The sequence below is a fragment of the Rhinolophus ferrumequinum genome, chromosome 21, assembly GCF_004115265.2.
Source record: "Rhinolophus ferrumequinum isolate MPI-CBG mRhiFer1 chromosome 21, mRhiFer1_v1.p, whole genome shotgun sequence".
NCBI classification, from domain to species: Eukaryota; Metazoa; Chordata; class Mammalia; order Chiroptera; family Rhinolophidae; genus Rhinolophus; species Rhinolophus ferrumequinum.
In genome coordinates, this window is record NC_046304.1 from 16,202,153 (window position 1) to 16,213,875 (window position 11,723).

General features: G+C 53.7%; 1 protein-coding gene across 2 annotated transcripts; it reads right to left on the bottom strand.

Annotated features, from left to right (window-relative positions):
• Nucleotides 1-3,798: 3,798 nt before the first annotated feature.
• On the bottom strand, nt 3,799-11,146 carry SERPINF2 (serpin family F member 2). 2 transcript variants are annotated; one of them, XM_033089851.1, is made up of 10 exons: nt 11,040-11,146; nt 9,754-9,820; nt 9,562-9,600; nt 9,380-9,442; nt 8,889-9,090; nt 8,283-8,426; nt 7,938-8,141; nt 7,369-7,511; nt 5,475-5,679; nt 3,799-4,836 (listed from the first exon to the last, which is right to left on the bottom strand). In XM_033089851.1, the coding sequence occupies exons 2-10, from the start codon at nt 9,814-9,816 to the stop codon at nt 4,424-4,426; spliced, it is 1,476 nt and encodes a 491-aa protein (XP_032945742.1). In that variant the 5' UTR covers nt 9,817-9,820; nt 11,040-11,146; the 3' UTR covers nt 3,799-4,423. The 2 variants fall into 2 exon arrangements, with proteins under 2 accessions (XP_032945742.1, XP_032945744.1); XM_033089853.1 differs by having other exon boundaries at nt 10,993-11,121.
• Nucleotides 11,147-11,723: the final 577 nt, after the last annotated feature.

Sequence of the window (11,723 nt, forward strand, 5' to 3'; positions counted from 1 at the left end):
AAAGACTGATAAACTTGGCACTACAATGAAAAACATGTTATCATAAAAGACACCATAAAACAAAACGAAAAGATAAGCCTCACACGGGGAGAAAATATCTGTAACACAGATAAACTGACAAAAACGATTACTAACTGTAATATAGAAAAGAACTACAAATCAGTAAGAAAAACAAAAAAAATTCAACAGAAAACCAGGCCCAGGTAATTCGCAGACGAATCCTAAACGGCCAATAAACTTATGAAAAGATGTTTTATCCTCACCAGGAAGCAGGGGAATGCAAATTGAAACCACAATTGATGAATGTATTTCAATTCATCAGGTGGGCAAAATTTCAACATCTTACAATACCAAGTGTTGGAGAGAATGTGGATAACCAGGATCTCTTACTCCAGGGCTGGTGAGAATGTAAATTGATACAACCATGTTGAAGAACAATCTGGCAACAAATGGCAAAGTTGTATCTATCTGTACGTGGCAAGAGTTACTATGAGTAAACCCAAGCCCACCACTCAGCAATCTTACTCCTAAGCTCGTGAGCTGAAAAGACTCCACATAGGTGCACAAAGTAGTATGCACAAGAATATTCTAGAAGCACTGTGTGTAGGGTCGGGGGAAATAGGAGCTCCCTGCATGTCCATCAATAGGGGACTAGATAAAGGGTGGAAATGTCTACAACCCTGAGAAACAATGAAGGGTTGCCACTTAGATGAACACAGTTATTTCCCAATGGGGAGTGATACAAGTTGCAGGAGAATACAATCAGGATGATACATTTATCTAAGGCTGAAAAACACAATGATACTGTGTCCCACTTACGGATAAAAACTCATGTGGTGCAAGTAAAAGAAACGAATGAAAATAATAAAACCCAAATTCAGAATGATGGTTATAGGGGACGGGTTGGGGAAGGGAATGCAGGCCTGTCACTATCCTGAGAATACATTTTAAGCAGAACAGTGCCGTTATGCAATTCATTATACCTTTTCGCATGTCCTAATTATTTTATAATCACTTATAAAGGAAGAAGATTTCTCTTTCCTCTGATTACCGTGAAAGGAGCGTGTCCGCTCCTGCCAAAGGAGAGGGCATCCACTGGGCTCTTCAAGGACGTCGCTCCTTCAGGTAGCCCCTCTCCTGAAGGACCATCCCCAGACTTCAAGCATCCTCTATCAGTCTCTTCTTTAAAAACACTTGCTTTGTCCCACATCCCCGAAAGCTACTGCCTAGTCCTCTGTTCTCCCTCACAGCCGTGCAGGAAGGAGCGCTTTAGTCTTACATCTGCACTGTCTTAGCTTCATTCCCTCCCCAGCCTCAGACTTGCTTCGGTGCCCACTTTGAAACTACTGTCCCTAAGTTCATGGTGACCTCTGTGTTGACCACCAAATGGACATCTCTGTCCTTGGCATCCAGCAGCAGAGCAGACTGTTCCTCTTGCTTGAAACCTTGACTCTCCACACCATTCTGTTTTTCTCCCACCTCCGCCACATCTTTCCCTCCCCCTTTGCCAGCTTGATCCTGGGACCCTTTTCCTTCTCCATCTACATCTCCTCTCAGGTGATTTCCAGCAGTCCCATGACTTTAAAAGCATCTGTATGCTCCCAAATATACACTGCCAGCCCCGATCGAGATATCCAATTGCCTATTTGACATATCCACATGGATGCCTAGTAGGCAGGAAGAACATATAACTCATGGTCCAAACACATCTAAGAGCAAAAGCAGGTGCTATTAATTAAGCTGGAACCACAGACATAACTCTAACCGTCCCAGGCAGACTGGGACCTATGGTCACCCTCTATTTGTGTTACATTTCGATCACAGCACCGTTCGAAATGGAAATCTCCACTCAATCCTAAACTCTGTCCCTCACTCTGATTCCCATCTCAGTAAAACCTGTTTTCTCAAGACAAAACTCCAGGAACTTGAAAAATGAACCCCACCATCCTCGAGCCTTTCGTTTCCCTCATTTCCCATCCAGTCTGTCCACAGAGTCTGTTAGGTAGCTGCAAAAGTAATTGTGGTTTTTGCAATTATTTTTAACCTTTTAAACTGCAATTACTTTTGCACCAACCTAATATAACGTCTACCTGCAAAAATATTTCTGACCACTTCCATTTGCACGCCAGCGCCCCGGGCCAAGCCACCTCCGTCTCTTGGGGGACTAAAGGGGTGACTAACCTTCCCCCCTTTAATCTCCCCTATAGACTGTTCTCCACACAGCAGCCAAATGAGCCTCCTAGAGCGTCAGTCAGACTATGGCACGCCCCACCTGAAAGCTTTCCACAATGAATGGTTCCTCGCCATCCACAATACCACAGATGAACCTCGCCAACATGAGGTTGAACAAAAGAAGCAAGACAACAAGAAAGCACGGACTGTGCGATTCCTTTATATAAAGTTCAAAACCAGGAAAAACAAATCTGTTATTACAAATCAGGAGAGTGAGTACGGTTTCTTGATCTGGGTTGCAACAGGGGTATTTGGTTCATGAAACAAATTCATTAAGCTTATGTACAATCACGACTTGTGTACTTTGCATACTGTATTTCAACACAGAATGTTAACTTGTGGATTGTCTGTACCACTCTACCAGCAGATTTAGGCTCTGGGGGTAGGGAGCTTGTCTGCTTGTTCGTTGCTGCTTCCGCAGAGCTGGGTGGGCTGCTGGCCACGTGGGAGGTGCTAGATAAGGATGCATTAAGGCCACCAGACCAGCAGGGAGGAGAACCTAGGCAGTGATCCTTGGAGTGACGACTAAATAGATCCAAACCATGACTAGAGCCGGAATGGGGAAGAGAAGAGAGCTGAGAAAGACAGGAGGTAAAGTTAAGGTGTTGGGCTTGCTGATTTAACTTTCCAATTCCTTCTTACTTCTCCTAAGATGAAAACCACAGTCATTACAGTGGCCCCGTGATCTGTCCCCACTTCCTCTCTGACCCTTTCCTACTCCTCCTCCCTCATTCCCTCCGCGCCAGCCCTGCGGATCTCCTGCTCATCCTGAACCTTCCAACTGGGCTCCCTCCTCAGGAACTCCGTGCAGGACGCTCTTCCCCAAGTTTCCTTGGTGCCTGCCCTCACCTCCTTCACATCTCTGCTCCAAGGCCACTTCTTAGGGAGCCCCTCCCTGCTTTATTTCTCATCATAGCTCGTATCACCCTCTGACGTACCATATATTTCACTTATCTATCAATTACCTATGTCCCCACGCTGCTAGTGTGTGAGAAGCAAGATTCCATCCCAGGTACTTGCTTTTAATCACTGCCTTTCAGGGCTGCAGGTGTTTGCTGCCGCAGAGACACCCTGCACTGACAGACAAGGGACCACCCATGTGGACACCCATACTGTCCCCAGCTCTGTGCCCCCCACCACTTTCCCCAAATCCTCAGGCGCTGACAGCCTCCAGCTGGAGCTGGCCCCCCGGCTGGCGGGCGCCAGCTCCTGGCAGAGGGGCCAGCATGTAATTAGAAACTCTTCAAGCTCCCTAATTGCCAGTTCTTCTCCCAAACCCAGAGGCTGGTGCTATTCTGGGCCGCCCTTGTTGCCAGCTGCCTGAGGCTTATAGATAGGAACAGGCTGAGAGCAGAGCCAGGCTGACGTGGAGGTGGTCCTGGAGAGGCCAGAGGGGACTGCACGGTGGAGAAGGGCTGCTGAGTGGCCAGAGACCCAACGTGGCACAGAGAGGGCTGCTGTTCCTCAGGGCCCGGCCTGGTTCTCAGTGCAGTCTGCTCTGGGGCCTCCTCCCCGCTTTCCTCCAGCACCCGTTCCCTCCCATGCCCAGCCAAGTGACATCAAAGCAGCCCATTCATTCTTTATTCAGGAGGCATAAAAATCACTACAAAAACGTTACAAAAGAACCTTCAGGAATTAATGCCACTCCTCTCAGCCCCTGAGACCCCCGGCAGAGGAGGAAGAGGCGAGAGGAAGAAAAGGGAGTCCTGGCAGTGTCCATATCTCTAAGGACCAGCGCAGAGATGGAAGTGACCGGGCTTGGGTGTGGGCTGGAGGCTGGTGGACCTTGGACAGGTGATGGCAGAGCCATTCACATGGGACACGCGACCTCCACCCACAGAGCAGGACAAGGCTGCCCCACAGCGTCTAATCCCGGGACAGTGCTCTGCCCTAGGGCCATTCCCCCAACCGGGGTATCCAATCCTTCCTGTCCCCCCTCTCTGGGGACAAACGTGGAGGCACCCCAGCAGACTTAAGGAATAACCCACCTCCCTTCCTGACAAAAATAGGTGCACAGCTGCCCCTCCTCCCCGCCCCAGCCTGACCGCAGACGCCCCAAGAGGAGACGGAGAGAATGGCTCCTCTCCTCTCCCAGACTACCCACCCAGCCCCCACCCCTAATCCACACAGCTGTTTAGAAAGAGTCACATGAGTTGAGGCAGGGACTCGGGATGCTGGAGCCCACAGCTCCTCACTTGGGGCTGCTAAACTGGGGGTAATCCTCCTCCGAGGGGGGTGCCAGTTTCAAGTCAGGGCCAAAGGGCTTGTCTCCGCGGGGGAAGGCTTTCAGGTTCTGGAAGGAGTCCCTGCTGTCAGGGGAATCCTGCTGCTCCTTGTACTCCCGCTGCGCTCCAGGGTTGGGGTTCCTCACACTGCCCACAAAGAGGGGCAGGCTCGTGGTGTCCTCAAGGATGAAGAACAGGAAGGGGCGGTTCACGCTGAAGGAGGAGAGGGACATTCGGGACATGGCCAAGCTGGTTGCCGCGGCCGCCTCCACGCCGGCCTCACTGAGTTCCAGAGTGGACTTATGCTGTACGCTGGATACCACCAAGCTCTGGTCAGAGATCCCACGTAGGTCTGGGGCCTGAAACAGCTCCTGCAGACCTGCCCAGGGCAGCAGATGGCTGGTCAGAGCTGCCTTCCGCCCCACAGGCTGCCTGGACCTGCTTGGGAGGGTGTCTGGCATCCTGGCCAGCGAATACCTCGAGCCCACAGATCCCTGGTTAACTTCTATTTAACATTCAAGTTATCAGCTTAAGAGTCACTTCCTCCAGGAAGCCTTCCCTGATCCTCTGCTCCAAAGTTCAGACAGGTGCCTTTTTAATGTTACCTCGGGTGAACTGGAGAGAAGCCCTCTTGTCTTCTCACTTATGCTGAATTCTAAGTACCTGATTCCCAATCTGCCCACTCCACTAGACGGAGCTCTCTGTACACAGTGGGCTCCCAGTGCCGCTTGCTGGAGAGCCAGCGAGGCTCACGTGCCACCCCAGGCTCTCCACCTGGCATTCTTTGCAATGCTGTCTTGAGCAGAGCAGGTCCTCATTCCCTGGACCACCCGACCCAGCCCACCCCAGGACAGAGGGTCCAGGGGCTCGTATCAAACACTCTCACCTTCCTAAGCCTCAGAAAAGGCCAGGACACAAGACTAGCTTTGTCTCAGACCTATTGCCAGCTTGAGGCTCCCTCCTCACCCACCATGCCCAGCCTGACCCAGGGGGCTGTCCCACGCCCAGCCTCCTTACCCAACTGGCTGAGGGTGGCCACCAGGTCCAGCTGATATTTCAGACGCAGCTTAGGCAGCTGGACCTTGGTGGGCCTCTCCCGCAGCAAGGGCTGGTGCAGGATGTCCCAGCTCAGGTTGGCCAGCACCTGGGACACATTCCACCCAAAGTAGGTGGGCACAATGACCACGAAGCTCATGTTGTTCTTAAAGGGGAAATGAGCCACCTACAGACAAGGGAAGGAGACGACATGAGGACCAGAAAGCACCCGGACCAAGCTGGGGTCTGGGCCAGCCTGCACTTCTGAGACTGATGGAGCCGGGGTACAGTCTGTCCTTCTCAGGTGTGAGCTCCACCTCCTTGAGCCTCCAATTCCTTACCTGGGAAGTGGAGTAGCATGACCTGCCCACATTGCAGGCTGACAGGTGACCAAAAGAGGTAACACTTTTGAAGCTTCCAGCAGAATGTCTGCATATATGCTGCACTCGATAAATGGTGTTTTTCTCTCTCCATCTGCTACCAGCTAGCCCTGTGACTTGGCGTGAAGAATCCCCTGCGTTCCCCGCTCAGTTTCTCCATGTGTGCAATGGACTTGGGTTGTTGGTCTTCAAACTGCCCTAGGTTCTGCAGAGCAGCTGCTGCAAAGGATGGTACTCTCTCAACCCTTCTCACCTTCAACAGTGACTTTGCCCAGCTGTGTGTATTTACTGTGATTTGGGAATAAGATGTCATGTGAGCGGGGTGTGTGCAGCTAAAGAAGTGTGCAAACCACTGGGCTCAATTTTTCTTGCAGCGGTGACTCCTCCGGCTCTAGGCAGAGCGCCCAGGTGGCAGGACCCCTGCAGGTGGGAGGGGGAGTGCCAGCATCTGGCTGCCTGGGCCTGCCTGCAGAGTGCCCGAGGAGAGGAAGGGCAAGGAGGAGAAGGAATGGAGACAAAAGGGGGGAGGAAGAGAGGGAAGGAGCAGCTGCAAGAAAGTTGGTGGGAAGGTAAACCAGACCATCCTCCTTTCAGGGTGAGCTACAGAGAAGCTGGGATGCTGCTCGAAGGAGCTGCCCCACCCATAGCCCCCCTCAGGAGGGCTGCAGAAGTGACTGTGGCCTGTGTCATGGTGGCCTTGTGAAACTACCCAATACTGTCACCTCAGCCACTGCTGACTGGCCCAGGGATCAGTGCCCAAGCCAGGGGACCATATTTCGGCTAGAAGCAAGAGAGGCCGCAACTAAAATAGTTTGGCACAGCACTCTACCCAATCAGAATGTCCTGTCAGGATGCTGACAAATCCATCCCAATCAGATCCTCCCTTCTAAGAAATGCTGTGAGAGCTCAGGTCACATCTCCCTCTGGGGTTTGGGGGTGCTGAAGCCCTGGGTGGCTCCATGGCTGCTGGGGTGGCCCCTGTGCTGCCCCACAATCCATGGGTCCTTGTAATAAACCCCCATAAACAGAGATCACCTGGGTCTGAACTCAGTGCCCCCTCCTCAAAGAATGCTCCCTGACCATTTTATCTAAAATACCTTCTCCAGTCACTAATAGATCACCTTTTTAAATGTTTTCCTTCAGAGGACTTATCACTATCTGAAATTATCCTGTCCATTTGTGTGTGCTCACATACGGTGAGTCTTCCTTCCTGAGAACAGGGACCTGGGCTCCCCTTGTGTTCCACCAAATGCCCAGTTCCCAGAACAGTATCTGGCAAATGCCCAATATTGTTTGTTGAATGAATGAACCTCCAAGAGCCTGGAACCTCAGTCCCTTTGGGTGGGCATAACAGACCTTTCAGAACCATGTGCCTCTGGGACATGACTGCCAGGAAGGCAGAGGTAGACCTGCCCACCCCATGCCTGCTCCACAGCCCCCCTACTCCCTTCCCCACCTCCCAGCACTCAGGCCCAGCCTGGGCAATCAAGGGTGACCTGTATCTCAGACTGTTCCAGTGAGAACCAGCGCAGAGGGTACGAGCGGGCTTGCATCATGTCCACTGGCACCGTGAATTGCTCATCCAGGTGGAAAGTTTGTGTCCGGGTGAGTCTCGGGTCAAACTTGCTTCTCCAGAAACCTGCAGCCAGCAGAGGGCAGGGGCCACATAGACTGGGGCCAGAGTGGGTTCTATACCACCAGCCTCTTCCCCATCCCACCCAGTTGATCTGAAGTCTCTTTTCTGTAGCTTTTCTGAAATCTGGGCTTGCATTCTCCCATGCCCTGCCATGCTCCCAGCAACCTCCCCCTGGGTTTTTTCAGACTCGGTTTCCTCCTAGGGTACTCTCTCCACAGCAGCCCCATCCAGTTCCTGGGCCTCCTCCCTGCCACACCATAACCTGTCCCCTGTTCTCCCCCAAGTCACAACCAGAGAGCTCCCTGCCTCCTGGCCCAGACCTGAGGAGGAAGAAGGACCCCCAGAACACAGCCTGCACAGCCAGCTCAGCCTACAGGGCATGGGTAGGAGCTGCCAGGGTGGGGGAATCGGAGACGAGGAGGCGCGCACCCTGGAAGTGGATGGCATTGAGGAGAAGCAGCACTGTGTCATCTGACAGCTCTGAGAGAAAATCCTCAATCTTCCCCTCCGTGGCCGCCTTCACCCATTGGTTGATGTTTGCCAGGTCATCCCCCTTGCTTCCCATCAGGTTCATGGGCTTTGCACCAAAGAGCTGTTCTGATTGTTTCAGGAAGTCCTCTTTGATGGGAAATCCTACACAGAAGCGAACACAAACTGTTCTCAGGGCTCCACAGCTAGCAATGATTCCAACTGGCTACCTGAGGCCAAGCCCACCTCCCTCACCCCATTCACCCCAGGGCACTACCGATGGAGCTCCCTGCCACCAGCACCTACCTTTCTGCAGGTACATTCTGGCAGCCAATCGGAATGCCCCAGGGTCCAGGTCTTGGCAGAGGTGGCTCAGCAGGTGGGGGAGGCAGGGCCCCGAGTCTGCATGCAGCGCCTGCTGCAACCTCTGCAGCGTTTGGTTCTGAGCACCTGGAGGGGACCACACGAGCTGTGGCCCAGGCTGAGATTCTTTCCCACCCCTACTGCCCACCCAGTCCCTCTTGAGTACCCACTATGAGCACGCCCGTGGAACCCCACACTGTCCTCCCAAGTCCACTGAACTGGCCTGAGTGACAGGCTCCCAAGTTCTACTTTCATCTCTGCTGCTGACCGTGTCAGTGACCTCACGAAAATGATCTCTTTCTGGACCTCAGTTTCCCACAATGACACCCTCCAGTCCAATGGAGACACTGTAGCTAACAAACTCTTGCATAAAAGTCACCAGAAACAGATCCCCAGGCCTAATCCCTGAGAATTTGATTCACAGAGACTGGAGGTGGGCCGGCATTTTTACCAAATGTCCAAGTGACCCCAGTGGAGGAGTAACTCCGGAGTAGTGAGTTCCTACTGGCCTCCCAGCTTTGCTGGTCTGGACGGGTGCTGCCACAGTACCTAGTGCCAGGTGAGACAGTGCCAGGGCCACACTCAGAGGCGACAGGATGAGATTGGGGCTGGTAGACCTTTGGGCCACCAGGGAGAAGAGATCTGTGGTGAAGGCCATCAGGGCCTGGGCCAGCCTGCGGGTCTGCTCCGGAGTTGGGGCCTTGCTGCAGTCTCCTGTGGCCTTCTGCAGGGCGCTTTGGCCACCAGACTCCTGCAGGGATATATCAGGGGTCAGTGGCGTTCAGGGGTCAGATCCAGGTTCTGTGCTGAATATCTCCTTCATAGCCTTGTGGCTGGGGACAGCAGGGCCTTTGTCCCAGTCCTGATAGAAGTCACACAGGCAATGGCATCCTGGGGACTGGATCCCTTCCTCTGGTCCCTCTCACCCTCTCCCTTCAGGCCTCAGCCTCATGACCACGCCCCCCAGTTCTCTCCACCCTGCTGATTGGACCTCCTCCCTCGGGCCCCGCCCACTCTTCCCCAGCCCCACCTGGTTGTACCTGGTTGCCCAACTTGAGGAAGCTAAGTAGGGACAGCTTCTCCTGGGTCTGCCCAATCATCGTCTGAAGATAGGAGAAAACAGATGGAGAGAGACCTTCCCACAGGTCCCCCACCCTGCAGAAGCCACAGGTGAAGCCCCTCAGGGCCTTCCTCTGCATCCTGTCCCCTCACTCCCTATTACCTGCTGGCCCCAGCGTTCCATGGCACTGGCTGGAGAGAACTGTTGAGAAAGGGATGAGGAGAGGAGGGGGGACCCCCCTCAGAGCCAAACCCTCCCACCGTCCAGCCCTCCTCTTCTTCCCCGTCAGACTTCTAGCCTCTCCCATGCCCACCTTCCCTCCCCACCCAGACCCAGACCAGCGCCCAGGCTCACCACCAAGTAGGGGCCTTGCAGGCAGGACAAGCTGAGTACCAGGAGCCCCCGGAGCAGCGCCATGTTCCTGAGAGGGACAGGAAGCCTCAGCGCCCACCTCGTCCCTCCCTACACACTATCACCAATTATCTGACTGGCCACCTGAGGCCAAGCCACCACACCCACCGTGGAATTCCACCCACCTGATCCCTGGCTGTCAGTCCTGAGCCATCACTGCTGAGGGGACAATGCCAGTTGCAACACACCCGCCCAAACACATTAGCTGTGGCTCTCAGTTCTGAAGGGTGGGATTTTCTCTCCTCAATTGTTTTTCCCCTCTTTGTGTTTTCTGGTTTTTCACATTTCATACACTGAAAATGTTTTGGTTCACAGGGGGAAAATATTATCAGAACAAAAAAAAGTCCTCATTCTTCAAGGACTGGCATTGTGAGTCAGACCTGGGTTTGAATCCAGATTCTGACTCTTGCCAGAGGAACTTGGACATCTCCCTTAACCCCTCCGGGCTTCTCCTTATCTTGTAAAATGATGGCACAAGTCCCGGCCTCCTCCCTCGGGCATTGTGAGGACCAAAATAAGATAGTCTTTGTGAGCCCCAGTACAATGCCTGGCACTCAGTCATGACTGTTGTCAGCCTAGTGCAAGGCCCCTCTTCTGAGAATCCTGCCCTTTCCTGGGGCTCCATCCCCAAAACTCATCTCCAACCTGCTATCCATCTGACCCACCTTTTCTGACTGGTCTGGCCCGTCTATGCCAACAAGGGTAGACGGGCCTGTGAGGCCCTGAGGTGTCAGCAGGGGTAGTGGGGTGGCGCGGAGAGCCACCTTGTTGACCTAACAGCAGCACCTAATGAATGACTTTGGCCAGAGCCACCTTTGGACTTATGGGAAACACTCTGCCCCAGGCTGGCTCCGGGAAGCCAGGCTGGCAGGAGGGGATGGGCAGGTCTTGGTTTAGCCTCAGGCAGGTCTCACATCACCCAGCCGCCATCTCGGGGCCAGTCTTTTTGGAGGATCCTTCTATCACCCCTGGCTGGACCCTCATCATACACAAGGGACTTTTGCCAGGGCCCTGATACCCAACCTGGGCTTTTGAATCTTCCTGTCAAGAAAATCCCTCCAGTTTTTCAAGTCCTAGAGAGACTCTTCCTGGGCCCCCCACCTTGGCCCCACATCACCCCAGGAGACTGAGAAATAACAGGCCCTCAGCCCAGACCCCCTTAGCCAGGTGGGCAGCTCCTACCTTCTCGCCTGCTCAAGAAGCAGGCAGAGCCACCCCTCCCCTCCTACCTCTGCCGGCTCCTCTCTGCTGAACACAATGTCCCTCTGGCCCCACTTGGGTGCTCCCCACGCTCTGCCCGGGCTCCAGCCAACCCAGCTGAGCCCTCCCCTCCCACCAGGACCTTTGCTCTCAGCCAACCCCTGTTCAGACAGCTTTCTCCTCTGGTAAATATTGACCTGCACATCCGGTTAAACATTGATATTGGGGCCGGAAGCCTGTTTCCCACCAGGGCATCTAATCCTGAGACCGCCACCTGGAGCCACATGGATTTGGGTCCCACCTGAGCCTGAAGAAAGGAAGTTCAGGAGACAGTGGAGGAGGCTGTCCTCATCTGGAGAACAGATCCAGGAAGGACAGAGGTGGGGGGTTATCCCGGCTTTAGTCAGGCTCAGAGAGGCTATGTGATCCGCCCAAGGATACAGAGCTGGACTCAGAGTTACATCCAGGTTCCCATTTCCAATGTCCTTTCCTCTCCCCCACAACTGCTTCCCCCTCCTGAGGGGAGGGAAGGGGAAGCTATAGATAGGAGCCTATGTAGGGAACCCAGGGTAGGATGCCCATACCAAGCCTTACATGTCGCGTATCCTGGTTGGCTGCCTTCAGCCTGAGTCCAGAAGGCAGGGGGTGGGGAGAGACGCTGAGGGACACAGCCTCTCTCAGCTTCCTACCTCACCAGGAGCAATGTCTCCTTA

What these genes read in the sequence shown, in the direction of transcription:
- SERPINF2 (XM_033089851.1), bottom strand. Translation starts at nt 9,816, where the DNA reads ATGGCGCTGCTCCGGGGGCTCCTGGTACTCAGCTTGTCCTGCCTGCAA. An exon ending in TCCTCAAGTTGGGCAACCAG is followed by an intron (nt 9,091 to 9,379) that starts GTACAACCAGGT and finishes ATATCCCTGCAG; the next exon opens with GAGTCTGGTGGCCAAAGCGC. An exon ending in CAATGCCATCCACTTCCAGG is followed by an intron (nt 7,512 to 7,937) that starts GTGCGCGCCTCC and finishes TGCTGGCTGCAG; the next exon opens with GTTTCTGGAGAAGCAAGTTT.